The following is a 15,102-nucleotide window of genomic DNA, read 5'->3' on the forward strand; positions in this document are numbered from 1 at the left end:
AGCAGCATTTTTCTCAGTGTTTGTTGAATGAATAAACAAACTCTCCTTTATGCTTTCCAGGTGTTGCTCTCTGGCTCAGAAATTTCCAGAGGTTTTCAGTATCATCTTGCGTCTACCAGAATGCCTCTGTCAGGAGTCAGCCTTGCCCACAACTCACCCATTAGGCCCTCTCTTTATCACACAGACGCGGACGGGCCCTCGGGCTCAATTTGGTCCCCAAGCCTCCTCTCAACTTTTCTTGTTTGAGAAGAGTTGGCCTTTCTCCCTGCCAATATCTGTGCGAAACCTGCTACTCCTTAAGCTCGAGCTCCCCTTCCTCTTTGTCCCCCCAAAGCTCCCCATACCCCTAAACTTCCCCTACCTCTATATTGTATTTGTACAATCCATCGCAAATGTTCACGGCTGCTTAATTTCTGTGGATGCAGTAGCCAAGCGGATTGTAAGCCTTTAGGGGGAGGATCACCATTTACACTGCCTCCTCCCAGTATAGCTAGGGAACTTTGCAATTCAATGAGAAAGTGGCATTGTCTCAAATAACTGCTTACTGAATGAATGCGGAGTCCTGAGCAAAATGCTGTTGGGGTTATGTGATAGAGGAGACCCAGCCTAATCCTAGGTACCAAGGAAAGATTGAAATGATTTAAAAGCAACGAAGAAGAGGTCACAAGGCATGAATACAACCGCCTGGCAAAGGGCATGTCCAAAGCAGGCATTAGCAGCCCCGTGTGGGTGCTAGTTCTATAGGATGTTACGGGAGGAGTGAATCTGGGCAGGGTGGGGATGCAGTGGGAGTAAGCCTGGACTGGAGGGCGGGCAAGATGAGGAGGAAGATCCCGCTCTAGGCAGAAGGAATGCAAGAGGCCTTCTGTGGAAATACAACAGGGTGGCTGTAGCTGTACAGGACTCATGAGAGGTTCTCCAGGAAAGGGGGGTGTTGTATTTGATCGTGGAGGGCCTTGGTGCCTAGTTAGGAGAATAGACCTGACTTTCTGGGGTGGCCTGTGATTTAATACTTCTTGTGAGCAATGCCTGGAATATGGTTTGCTTTAAACAGCAATAGGTCAGCTCGAGGAGGAGCTGTCATGTACCACTGCCTTTTCATGACCATCTCATTTATTTTAAGCCTTGAAACAAACCTGCAGAGTAAGTATTATTTTTACTATTTCCATGCTACAGATAGAAAAGTGAGGTTCGGAAAGATTAAAGAATTAGATTAAAGCCCCACAGCTAGAAAGTGGCAGAGCTGGGATTCAAACTTAGGTCTCTCCGACTCTTCCAGCTGTGCCCTTCCTCAGCTCTTTGCTTGCCAACCGCCACTCACTAAATGCACCTGAGATGCAGCTACTCATGCCTCTCCACCTTGGCTGCACACCGGAGTCACATGGGAGGTTAATTCCCCACCCCGCAACCCCGGCCCAAACCCCATCCCCACAAAGTTTAGTTTAATTGATTGAAGGAGAGGTCTGAGAATTTGTAATTCTGCAAAAGCTTCTCAAGGTGCAGGGTTGAGAGTCTGGGCTGCATGGAGGATGACTTCAAATCTCCCCTCTCCGTGATGGTCCACAGCTACCCCAGGTGACCTTGGCCTCTTCTGGCCATAGTGGGCCTACCCTGCTCCCTGCTGGGCCGCTGAATGAAGCCCTATCTCCTGCTCTGGGGAAGGGGGAATGGTCCCACTGGAAAGGCACTTCTGAAGAACTCTCTGAGCCCTGTGAAATAGCAGAGGATCTCTACCCACACCCACTTCGTCTCAGCTTTTTCCGAGGTCAGATTTCCCCTGGAGCCAAAACAATGTGAGCAGCTGAATGCACGCTCACGCAAAAAGTTGGAAAAGTGGCTCTTTCATTGTTGCACGGAGCGATTTCATTTCCTGAGAAGCCTGACTTGCTGCCCTCCTCTAGAAGCCCAGCCAGTCGCATCCCTGTGGAGGAGAAAGTGCCCCTTGGAGACACCCCTCAGAGGTACCTGCCCACTCCCTGCTTCCTCTGGAAAGGGCAGGGAGGGGTGAATGGCGTTTCTTGGGCCTGGAGGGGAGGAGAGTAAGGGAGCTGACCAGAGGGAGAGGTTGGTGCGGCCGGAGGGGATGCACAGGGGGGAGAGATTACTGCCAGAGGCAGCCCCCTTCCTCCTTTCCTCTACTCCTGACCTCTGGCAATGGCTACCAGACTTGGAGGAGGGCAGGAAGATGGGAATCGTGGGTAGAGATGGACTGGGGGATTGGAATATAGAGAGAAAGGATAAGAGGAAGTGGAAAGAAATAGGTCCACAGTGCATGGCAAAGTCTGCTCAAAGGAAACAGGTGGAAGGGGTTAAAAGCTCTCCAGCATCCCCTACCAAAGGAATTTTCAACAAAGCTCTTAAAGTAAGGAGCCTAGAGAGAAGCAGTCAATGGTAACCCAGAGTCTAGCGAAATCAAAATCACCACTGGGTCACAGAGGTGACAGACAGAGGAGTGGAGGGGGCTGAGGTCACTGTAAGATCAGGAAAGGGTTGGGGTAGAGGATGGTGCTGGGTGAACGAAACCCAAAGCCTGGCAGGTCGGCTCCAGCTAAGATTGGAGATGACAAAACCTTTAGCTAAGGCCAAAAACACTAATTATGCCCCTCCTGTGTGTGGGGTCCTTGAAGTCAGTTTGGCAAGAGGAAGGGGTCCTTAGAAGTCTATTAAAAAACTGCTTGAGGGATGTCTAATCATTCGTTTGTGTCTTCTTTAATTTCTTTCATCAATAGTCTATAGTTTTCAGTGTACAAGTCTTTCGCTTCCTTAGCTAAGTTTATTCCTAAGTATTTTATTCTTTCTGATACTATTGCAAATGGGATCATTTTCCTAATTTCTTTTTCAGATAGTTTATTGTTAGTGTATAGAAATGCAATTGATTTTGTATCCTGAAACTACTGAATTCATTTATTAGTTCTAATAGTTTTTTGGTGGAGTCTTTATAGTTTTTAATATACATGATCATGTCATCTGCAAAAAGAGACAATTTTACTTCTTCCTTTCCGATTTGAATGCATTTTATTTTTTCTTGCCTAACTGCTCTGGCTAGTACTTCCAGTAATATGTTGAGTAGGAGTGGTGAGAATGGGTACTCTTGTCTTGTTCTTGATCTCACATCGAAAGACTTAATATTGTTAAAATGTCCATACTAGCCAAAGTGACTTACAGACCCAATGCGACCCCTATCAAAATTCCAATGGCATTTTTTACAGAAATAGAAAAAACAATTCTACAATTCATAGGAAACAACAAAAGACTCTAAACAGCCACAATGACCTTGAAACAATTTAAAAAGAACAAATCACGAGGCATCGTACTTCCTGATTTCAAAATACAAAGCTACAGTAATTAAAACAGATATATAGACCAAGGGACAGAATCGAGAGCCCACAAATAAATCCATGCATATATGTCAACTGATCTTTGACAAAAGTGCCAAGAAAGCAATGAGGAGAGGATAATTTCTTCAACAAATGGTGTTGGGAAGATCGGACATGCACATACAAAAGAGTAAAATTGGACTCATCTTACACCATACACAAACATCAACTCAAAATGGATTAAAAACGTAAACATAAGAACTGAAACTGTAACTCCTCGAAGAAAACATAGAAGGAGAAAAACGTGGCGGGAAGAGCTTTATGACGTTGGTCTTTGCAGTGACTTTATGGCTATGACACCAAAAGCACAAAAGGAAAACTCGAGAATCGGGACTACATCGAACTAAAACGCTTCTTCCCAGCAAAGAAACAATCAGTAGAGTAGAAAGTGACCAAGCAAAAACCCTAATTAATAATCAGGTTTAAAAAATGAGCTAAGGACTTGAGAATCGGCATTTTTCCAAAGACATACAAATGGCCAATAGGTATATGAAAAGATGCCCAATGTCACCAATCATTGGGGAAATGCAACTCAAAGCCATGAGATACCACCTCACACTCATTACAATAGCATATATATTTATGACACCAGTCGTTGGCAAGTATGTGGAGTGATAAGAACTCCTGTGCTTGGTTAGTAGGAATTAGGAATGCAAAATGGTACAGCTGCTCTGAAAAACAGTAGAGAGGTTCCTCAAACAATTAAAAATAGAACTACCATATGATCCAGCAATCCCGTTTCTGTGTATTTATCCAGAAGAATTGAAATCAAGATCTTGAAGAGGTATTAGCACTCCCATGTTCATTGTGGTATTATTCACAGGAGCCAAGATGTGGAAACAACCTAAATGTCCATTGACAAATGAATGCATTAAAAATGCAATATACACATAACATGGAATACTATTCGACTTTTCAAAAGAAGGCCATTACGCAACTTGTGACAACATGGATGCACTTGGAACACATTAGGCTAAGTGAAATAAGCCAGTCACAGAAGGACATATACTGCATGTTTCCACTTCAATGAATACCTACAACAGCCAAACTCACAGAAGCAAAGAACAGAATGGTGGTTGCCAGGGGTTTAGGCAGAGGGGGAAGTGGGTACGAAATTTCAATTATGCAAGATTTGTAAGTTCTAGAGATCTGTACAATGGGTGCCAAGAGAACAATATTGTTTTGTACACTTAAAAATCTATCAAGAGGGTAGAGCTCATATTAAGTGTTCTTACCACAATGAAAATGTAGAAACATTAAAAAAAATTAAAAAGAGCTCATGAGACAAATACGAGGTGTAAACGGGAGGGCAAGGTGACTCAGGTGGCTTTGTGTTATCAATGACATTCTTTCGTCATTTTGAAAAGCATCTTGGCTATAACCATCAGCTCTCAAACAATAAAAGGACTCATTGAAAATTACTCTTCTCCATCCCTCAAAGAAGGATCTCTGATTGGCAAAAGTTATTTATAGCAAAGACGGAATCAATTCCGCAAAGATTGATTTGGCTTCCGCCATATAGCAGGTGCCGGGCTCTGGACTGAGAATAAATACGAGAGGAGGGGCTGCTCGGCTCGCAAGGCAGCGAAGCAGGGCAGTCAGGAGCAGGGACCCCGGTGCTCAGAACTGGATTCCAACATCGCCTCTGTCGCCTGCTGGCTGTGTGGCCCTAAGTAAACCACCTGACCTCTCTGTTCTCTGAAAAATGAGGAGGACAATCTTCAGGGTGTTGTCGGAGTTATAAGACAAAGGAATGCACAAAGTGCTTTGGACGATGCCGTACACTGCACTGTTATCGTCACTAAATACTACTTATAAGGTGATGGGAAAAGGATGGAGCTGAAGGATGACATGCACTGCCTCGCTCCAGTGCTTGGCTGAGAACAGGAGTGTCCCAGAAGAGATGACTTGAGCTGAGCCTGGGAGGTGGTGTTAGGGCCAGGAAGAGACAGACTCCAAGGATGGAGTCTAAGGTTTCAAGCTTGAATAACCGAGAGAATGGTGAACTCAGCTAGGTCAGGTGTAGAAGGAAATGCCTAGGGGGCTTGTTCTAGGTTATGGTGGCTCTCAGATCACTGGGTGTCCTCCGGTCTGAAGGGGCGTAGGGGCTAAGCACACGCTCATTCTGAAAGGAGCCTGGGGGCTGAGGGAGCCCCAAGTCCAGTGAAGGTGGCCTCTGTGAGCCCGTGGGCCCTGAGCCTGAGGCCGGGCTGTGAGGACTTTGTATCTTCCTCAGGTTTGTTCTAAATGAGACTCTTCACACCAAGATGGCCTGTAGGCTTGTGTCTGATGCAGGGGCATCAAGGCAAGAGGAGCAGGGGCAGCCACAGTGGGGATGTGCGGGAGGAGAGGATGAAGTGGGCGGCTCGTGACTGAGAAAAGGCGTCGGGTATGTTCCGGGGCTGCTGCCCACTCGAGGACCTGGTCTGAGCAGGGTGTCTGTGGGGCCTGATGTGGATGCATCCAATAAGCAGCTGGGACTGTGAGCCTGGGGGTGGTTCTAAGTTAGGAGGACCCCAGGGCAGTGGGCTCTGTAGATTTGGGGCCAGCCACCTGCATGGCCGCAGGGAAAAAGCCTAAACTTTCCTGCCATGGATGGAGGCAGCAGCAGTGCCTTTGGCTTCTAGAAACTTCTTAGAGCTGGCTCAACCTGCTTGGGGTCAGGCTTGGGTATAAGTGTGCGTGAGTGATAGGCAACCGAGGCGGAAAGTGACTCTAAGAATTCAGGCATCTGTCTCCATGGAGCTGGAAAAGGCACAGGCTCGCCGAAGGGACTGGTAAGATCCCAGGGCAGCCCTTTATGTACTGATGTTTTCTTAAGGTCTTGTTTTAGGGAAGTCGAGTTCTCTATTGGAAAGAGCCCTGGATCAGGGGTTCAGGAGCTCTGGGCCAGCTCCCGCATGGACCAACTATGTGTCCCCAGACAGGGCATTCAGCCCCCGTGCCCCTTTAAGATTGGGTGTGTGCCCACGCCATAAGTCAGACTGGGGTCACCCAGCTCTCTGAGAGCCACCCTGTCCTAGAACGAGTCCCCTGGGCACTTTCTTTCACAATCCGATGTAGTTGCCCTAGTGTACTTAGCACCCTCTCCATGCCACATCTTCCCCCCTAAGCCCTTGTAGATTAAGCAGCATGATCCCCCTGTACAAATTAGGAACTGAGGCTCAGAACAGGTGAACTCTCCCCCAAGATGGCACAGCTAAAAATTGGCAGAGGCAGGATTTGAACCAGGGCTGATGCTCTTGAACCATCTCACTATGGGGCCTTGGAACATGGGACTCTGGTTTCCTCTTTTACAAAAGGGTGGAAGCCATAGATAATTTAATGCATCAAACAAGTGGGTATTAGGGGATGTCCCTTGTTTCTTGTCTGTGCAGACCTTCTGGCACTTTCCAGATCTCACATCAGAAAGTCTGTGCTACCTCAGGTGGCATGAGAAGCGTCTCAACAGCCAGAGCCAGTGCTCAGCCCCACTTCCTGCTCAGGGGCAGGTGACGGCGACACCAGGTGATGCCCAGACGACAAAGAGGGAATGTGTTGGGGCAATCTAGGTCACTGCCCTGGAACAGGGCTGCTCTCTGCCTTGAGGTGGGTTGTGAGGGGCACAGGACAACTCAGGCAGGGATGGGAGGGTCCCGAGAAGCCATCCGGGCCAGCCTCTTGCCTCCGAGAGGGCTGCCTTCAAATCATCCCCAAAGGGATGCAAAAAGCAAAGCTACGGCCTCTCTTGGTGCTGCATTCTGAGCTTAAGACACTTTGACATTGAAATAAAGTTGGGGGAGACCATTGTCTGAATCTGAGAAACAAGTCTGAATTCAAGTGCATTTGCTTGCTTGGCTGTGGAGAGAGGCAGAGGCTCCCAGGTTTCTAAAGCGCCCAGGAGAGGCTGTGTGCTCTGCTTTCCTGCGCATCCATAGTCTGGAATGAGCATACTGTTTCCTATGAATGGATGATCCAGAAACATTTATAAATACCTCCTCTTAAATTGCTCTATTATCTTTCGAAAACACAAAAATATCTCTTAAGCCCACACCTCCCTTAAGCTGACAAGTTTCCTTTCACAGAAACATTTCCCAAAGCCACCGACGCCCAGGCTTGGCCCAGTGTGGCTCCTTTGCTCATTCCACTGGCACCATGGGCCCCCGACCTCCTTGTTGTCAAACCCAGGCCATTCCTCTGTCCTGGCCCAATTTCTTCCCCAGAGGCTGCTCCTCTTATGGTGGGAAGGCACAGCACATGTGAACTGTGGGCTGGCCCCCGCTTTGCTGAAGGATTTGCTGCCATGATTCTCCCGCTCTCCTGGGACCTCCTCTGACCCACTTCCTCCTGGCTTGTCTCTCGCCTCCAGGCCGCTCCCATGCCACCTCCTAGCTGGCCCCTGTCCTCCCTGCCATCTACCCTCTCTCTCTGGGTGACCCCATGCCATCCCCAGCCTTGAGCACCACGCACCCATCCACACTTCACACAACACTTGATTCATGTCCCCAGGCTGACCTCTTCCTGAGCTTCAGACAAGGGCGGACCACACAGGTCACCCAAACATAAAGAAAACAACTCCAGGTTTTCACTCCCACTGTTTCTCTTCTAGCCTTCCCCACCCCAGACAATGGCGCCCCAGGTAGTAAACACGGAGCCCATGTCACTTTCTCCCTTCTCTTGTCAGCAGGTACTGTTGGTTTCAACTGAAAAATATAACTGGAATGCAAACAGCCCTCCCCTCCTCACTTTCAGGAATGTGTTCTAGGCCAACAGCCTCTCACTGGAGGTCACCAACGGCCCCCTAATGAGCAGCCAGCTTCCCCATTTGCCCCTTCAAATTCTGTCCACAGAGCAGCCAGGGTGACCTTCTAAAGTGAATTATAACGCTTGGTACAGAAAGTACCCCACTGACTTATTGCTTCTCAAAAGTTTTGTGGTTGCTCTTATTTATTTCTCTTTCAGATGAAATTTAGAAGCAAATCTTTTTGTTTTAATAAATAATTCAGTGGTAAAACAATCCAGTCCAAAGATCCATTCAAATACTACTCACTGCAGGCAGTGTTCTAGATATTGAATTCCTGCAGTCTGAGTTAATAATGCTTTCTTTTGGGGGGTGCTATTTCCCTTTGTGTAAACTCAATAAATGAGAACCTGGCTTTAGTAAACAGAAGCACAGAAGGGGGCCTGGTACGCTTTTCTTTACCAAAGCATTGGTGGCTCTGTAAGTGGTACACCCCTTGCAGCTTTCCCGGTGCATCTGGGATGAGTTTCAATGACAGACATTGCAGCGCCGGTGCTCTCAGGCCGGGCTGGCCGGCGGGCGTCGGGTGTCTTACCTCCCTGAGGCAGGTGTAGATGGGGCAGACGAGCACACGGAAGGGCTCGCCTGTGCTGCTGCGCATGGTGCCGAACACCTCGCACAGGAAGGTGATGAAGCCCAGCCAGCGCTCCACGTCCTGCTGCTGCAGCTCCTCCCGCACCGTGAAGTCCTTCTGCGGAGGCACAAGAGACCGTGTCAGCCTCGCAGGGCATGGGGAGGGGCATAGGCACCACCCACTTTCCTGTAGTGTGAGCTGTCTAAAGGCTGGTCCGGGACAACTGGTAAACCCGTGTTTTCAAGGGGGATGAGGATGAGTGACCTGTGGCTGGAGCAAATGACCGGACTTACTGTGGGCAGCAGGACCACTCTGACCTTTGGTCATGGCACCTGGTCTTCAGTGTCCCCAGACTAGGGGCCAGCCTTGCTGCACTGATCCCAATACTGGAGTCATCACCTCCTCCATTCAACTCCCTGTGCCTAAACTCCCCCTTTGCTAACCCTCAAATCATGTCCTCCATATGGTAGGGGAAAACCAGAACATTGCCAGGTGCATGCTGGCAATTGAGGCCCATCTTGGCGCCATACTGGGCCAGAGACACAGCTACAGCCCCTGCCTGCAAGGGGCCTAGAGGATAGTGGGAAAATTAGAAGCATTCATTCATTCATTCACCTTCCTTAAAAGTATTATTGCCCCACCGTGTGCCACGTTCTGCATTAGCCTAAGATAAGACATGTTCACTCATAGAGGGAAGATATTAAAAGCCACTGGGGATTCCAGGTAGAGGGACTTTGGGAGCTCATTTATACTTGGCATGAGAATTTTCAATTCTAATTCAAGAAGAAAAAATTCTACAAATAGCTTTGAAGGAAAAGAAAAATCCTAGATTTCTTACAAAGGAATAAACATATGGTTGGCCTTATCCTTCTATATTTGATGTTAAAATTCAGAGTCATCAAGGCAATACCTTCATATGTTTGAGGGGAAAAGAACACACTTAGCTGTAAGTGAAAGCAAGAGAAAGACATCTTACATAAGCAAATGTTTTTTAAAATCCCACCTACATGCTTATTCTTAAAAAAACTAAATGCTGCAGATGCCATGTAAAACAGTATGGTGATTCCTTAAAAATTAAAAAATATAATCACTATGTGATACAACAATTCCACTTCTGGATATATATCCAAAAGAACTGAACGTAGGGTCTTGAATATTTGCATGTCCATGTTCATAGCAGCATTATTCATAATAGCCAAGAGGTAGAAGCCACCCAAGTGTCTGCCAATGGATGAATGATAAACAAAGTGTTCTATACATAAAATGGTATATTATGCTGCCTTAAAGAGGAAGGAAATTCTGACACATGCTACGACATGGGTGAACCCTGAGGACATTATGCTCAGGGAATAAGCCATCACAAAAAGACAAATATTGTATATTCCACAGAGTAGGCAAAATCATTGAAACAGAAATTAGAATGGTGGTTGCCAGAGGCTCAGGAGTGGAGGCAATGGGGAGTTGTTTAATGGGTTAGAGTTTCAATTTTGCAACATGAAATACTTTTGGAGATTGGCTGCATAACAATGTGACTATACTGTACACTTATAAATGGTTGAGATTATAACTTTTATGTTTTTTTAAGCACAATTACAACTAATTTAAAAAATTAAAAACGTTCTGAATGTATGCTCCAGCCAATATAAGTTATAACTCAACTTTGAGGAAATTACTGTATAGACGAACCAGAAATGAAAACAGAAAGCAGGTAGACTTATGAAGTTAAGTCAAAATAAGTAATTAGAATTTTGGTTATAAAATTGAATCAAAAGCCAGAAATAATCCTTGAAAGAGAATATATTTAATTTTAAATGTAATCTGAACAAGAATTTCATAATAGTAGTGACTTAATAATCCAATATTAAACTACTAAAGACTGATAAATACTGGCAGGAGAGGGACAGAAGATTATATAAAGCACACAAAATTTTATAATTTAGACCATAGGGACTCATAAGACATTCCTTCTTAAGTTAGATAATCAGGGAAATAGAAGTTAAAGTATGTTTTTAAAAATATTAAACACTAGTAACCATTAGCAGAACTCAAAACAGAATAGATAAAATAAATGGATGTGTAAAAATTATTGTGGGCAAATGAAAATGAAATTAAAGCACTAGTAGAACCAAAATAGTTTTCAAGATACAATCATTAAATAAAATAAAAAGGTTATTTATATAGATAAAAATATAATCCATAATCGATAACATAAAACATCATATACTGAATAGCATAGACTCAAAATACAGTATCAGGAAATAAAACCATTAGCATTCTATGACTGATTAACAAAAATTAATTAGTTAGATAATTTAAATAATGTAGTTAATAAGACTACATTGAAACTAGGCTCATTGTAAGCTGTGATTCCACTATAAATTTGAGAACACAGAAATTCTATAGGTTACATACTTGGACCAAGAATTAAGAACAATAAAATAAACAGCAAATTACTTGGATGTTTAAAAGATATTATCCTAAAGAAAGATGGAATAAAGATGTAATCAAATATGTAATGATAGATTATTTAGAAAATAAAGAGCTATAAAAACTTGTGGGGTGTGGTCAAAGTTATAATAAAAGGTAAATTTACAGTCTTAACTATTTTAGCTATTGAAAAAAGGAAGCAAATATATTATCTAAACCTATGCTGTCCAGTACGGTTGACACTGGCTACATGTGACTATTTGGTGTTTGAAATATGGCTATACTTTTCATATTTTAAAAATATTGATTACATGTTGAAATTTTGGATATACTGGATAAAGTGAAATACATCATTGAACTTAAAATTACATATGTGGATCACATTTTACTTCCATTGGATAGTGTTACTCTACACATTCAACTCAAAAAATTAGAAAACCACCAATAACTAAGGAAACAAATAAAAGAACATAATATGGATAAAGCCAGAAATTAATTACAAAAGAGAGGAAGAAAATTATACATAAAATCAAGAAAGAATAGAGATAAAATTAGAAATATGAACAAAATATGGAAACAGATACGAAGTAGATAAAAGAGCTTAATAAAAACTTTATAACTATGCCGATGATTTTGAAAAAAATGATAAAATAAGTGATTTTTTAGAAAATAAATACCACCAAACTTTACCCCCAAAATAATTAAAAAGCAAAAAAAGACTAAAAATCATAAAATGAAAAGTTCTGAAAGAAGTAAGGTCTCTAAACTTATGATTTTTTAAGGTAAGTTGATTTGAACTTTTAAAAACTTAGATAATTACTCTGCTATATAAAATGATCCAGAACATAGAAAAAGATAAGCTTTTTCAGTTCCCTATTATCAAAATCTCATAATGATGGTAAATTACATTTAAGGAAGACTATGGCTAATTTATCTAATGTGAATAGATGTGAAAGTCCTAAATGAAATACTAACAAATAGCTCCTTTGTAACCAAGTAGTTTATCCCAGAAAGGCAAAGATGATTTAGTATCAGGAAATCTATAAACATAATATAGTATATCAATAGGCCTGACTTAAAAACAGCAGAAATATTTGTGACCCTTGGAAGGAAAGAGATAAAATGATTTAACATGATTATATATATGTAAAAGCCAAGAGAATTCTCTAATAAAGATTAGAATTAATAAGAGAGTTTAGGAACTAGCTAATTAATAATAGTATTTAAATGCAAAATTAATACAAAAATCAACAGCTTTTCTATGATAGGCTTAACTAGTGAGGTATTTTAATTCTTAAAAGCTCATTTAATAAAATAATAGAAATTTTTAAGTGACATTGAGAAATACACAAGATTTCTATGAAGAAAATTACAAAACTGAACTGGAAGATCTAAGGTAAGGTCTTAAACAAGAAATACATAGTCTTCCTTAATGGGTAGACAACATTATAAAGATGGTAATTCTCCTTGAAATGATTCACAAGTTCAACACCAATTTGTACTCCATATTCCAATGGGGACTTTGGAGGGAAAAGGGGAACGGAGACTAGAAAAAAAATGATCCTAAAAGTAATTTGAAAGAACAGGGGAAATAGCTAAAAACAAAACAAAACAAAATCTGAAGAGTTTATATTACTTTTCACCTATCTGAAAGCTTTAATAATTAAAAGGGTGTGGAACTGACATAAAAATGGACAGCTAGATCAGATAGCCTAGAAACAAATTTGGCGTCCATAAGGTCTCACGCAGTCCCTAAAGAACCACAAATCAGTGGCAAAGGAAGGAAGCATTATTCACTGAAGCAGGGGTACAGGGACAGCTGTCTAAGTATGAGGGGGAGGGGGAGGATAATTTAGAGTCTCCCTTCACACTGAGTCCTAAGATGAATTCTAGATGGAATAAAGGGTAAATGTTAAAAACAAAAAGACAAACCATAAGAATTTGAAGAAAATTAAATTGAGCATTTATTAAATTTCTGGATGTAGAAGGGCTTTCTATATCAACACAACAGAGGAATGCATTGAAATATTATAAATACTCTTAGAAGGCAATTGATATACTGGGGAAAATATCTGCAATAAATGTGACAAAGGGTAGTGGTCTTAATACAGAAATAGTTGGTTCAAATTTGTAATAATAGTACTAAATCCCTCATACACAAATGCAGAAAGGGCATTATAAGATAATACATATGTCAAAATATAAGTTGCTGATAAATATATGAAAACAAATTAATTAAAGCTCAGTAGCAATCAAATGAATGAAAATACCACCCCTCCCACTATATTAGCAAAGCTGAAAACTGATAATTGTCAATGCTGGTGAAGATGCAGTGAGACAGGCACTCTTATATATGGGGAGTATAAACTGATATTACTTTCCTGAAAAATTTTAAAATAAGCTTTAAAAGACTTCTTATTGTTTGACCCAACAATTGTACTTCCAGATAATTACCAACAGGAAATAATTAAAAATAATAGGAAAAATAAACTTAATGCACACAAAAATTCAACAATTAAAGCGTCCAACAATAGAGGAATGATTAAGTAAATGATGATTCATGCACCCATTAAAAATTACGTTTATGAAAAGTTTATAATAGCATGGGAAAATGGCTATATAGTGCTAAGTAAAAAAAAATCGAAAGCAAAATTGCATGTACTATATAATCTTATATGTGAATAAATTTTTAAAAAAAGATGAAGAATATCTAAGTGTTCTCAGTAGTTGTTTCTCCATAGTGGGATGACCTTTATTTTTTAACTTTTTATTATTTTCTGAATTTCTTTACTCCTCTATGAACATTTCTTTTCATAATTAGAAAAACAGTTCCAGCTAGTGGTGATTCTCACTAAAAGGGTGGGGAAATGGATTATGAACATGCCATCCCAGAGGCCACCAAAAACCAGTCTATGTGTCTCCTCTGGACACATATATTGTAGGTTGCCAGCTTTTCCTCTGGAACAAAGAGCTCTTTTCTCCCAACTGAAACCAGCCATCCCCTGGGTGCCCAGCTCTGCTTCAAACTCAGCCTCTTGCATCCAGAACCAGCAAGGGGCCTCAGATTGGTGGCAGCCATTTCAAAGTCTGGTATTTGGCTCCAGCTTCTCATCTGACTGGCAGGCTCCCTCCCAGTAACCCCTAGTGCCTTTCCCCAAACTTTAAGGCTACCATTTAAGCCCCGTTTCCTGCCTAAAACTATTTATTGACGTACTGCTATTTCCTGCACTGGCCACATCAATAAGCCCTGAAAGCCATTCAGTGTCTCAGGTTTCTCAAGGCATTCTGGGAAATTCTTCCCCGTTCTGGATAACCACATGAACTCTGGCATGATAGAGTCGTGTGGTCAAGCCCCAAACAGCTGCATACAGGCAGAGGGGGAAAACACCTCCGCCCGGCAGTGGCCAGCAGCCGCAGCGGGGAGATGCTGCCCTGAGAGGCACAAGGATCACAGTGTATTCTGAAACCTCCTCAAGAGGATGGGCAGTCCCACCAATCCCTGCAAACTCACCATTACTTCCTTCTCCTGCTTTTAAAAGGAATGACCAAGGGAACTCTGCCCGTCCACACTCCACATCCCTGGTGACTGCAGTTTGTTTCTGTGCAGGGAAGTGGCTGCGCTGCCATCTCCCCAGTGGGGAGGAGAACGTGTACTTTTATTTACTGCTGGCAGGAAGTTTCTTTTGCTTTGAGAAGTTGGGATGAGACAAGGGAGGGATGGGTATTGGGGAGCCGGTGACAGCCCAGCAGCAATGGGTTGGTCCTAGTCCTCCCTCTCCCAGGCCACCAGTTGGAGGGCTTAAAAAGAGCGTTGGACAGAATTCTTTATATTGGAAAGAGAAAAGTAACTTTCAAATAGAAGGTACTCTATTTGGCTCAAACTCTCCCTTCAGGTTTCTGCTCCAATGTCAGAGGCTCTTCAGAGAGGCCTCCCCTCACTGCTT

General features: G+C 42.8%; 1 protein-coding gene across 6 annotated transcripts in view; it reads right to left on the bottom strand.

Annotated features, from left to right (window-relative positions):
- Positions 1–15,102, bottom strand: part of CTIF (cap binding complex dependent translation initiation factor) — a 249,010-nt gene that overhangs the window by 30,316 nt on the left and 203,592 nt on the right. For all 6 annotated transcript variants that reach the window (XM_006919916.3, XM_006919919.3, XM_015595789.2 and 3 more), the window contains one exon: positions 8,693–8,848. In XM_006919916.3, coding sequence (XP_006919978.1) covers positions 8,693–8,848 — 156 coding nt within the window. The remainder of the gene's footprint in view (positions 1–8,692; positions 8,849–15,102) is intronic.

The sequence above is a fragment of the Pteropus alecto genome, unplaced genomic scaffold (genome assembly GCF_000325575.1).
Source record: "Pteropus alecto unplaced genomic scaffold, ASM32557v1 scaffold146, whole genome shotgun sequence".
NCBI classification, from domain to species: Eukaryota; Metazoa; Chordata; class Mammalia; order Chiroptera; family Pteropodidae; genus Pteropus; species Pteropus alecto.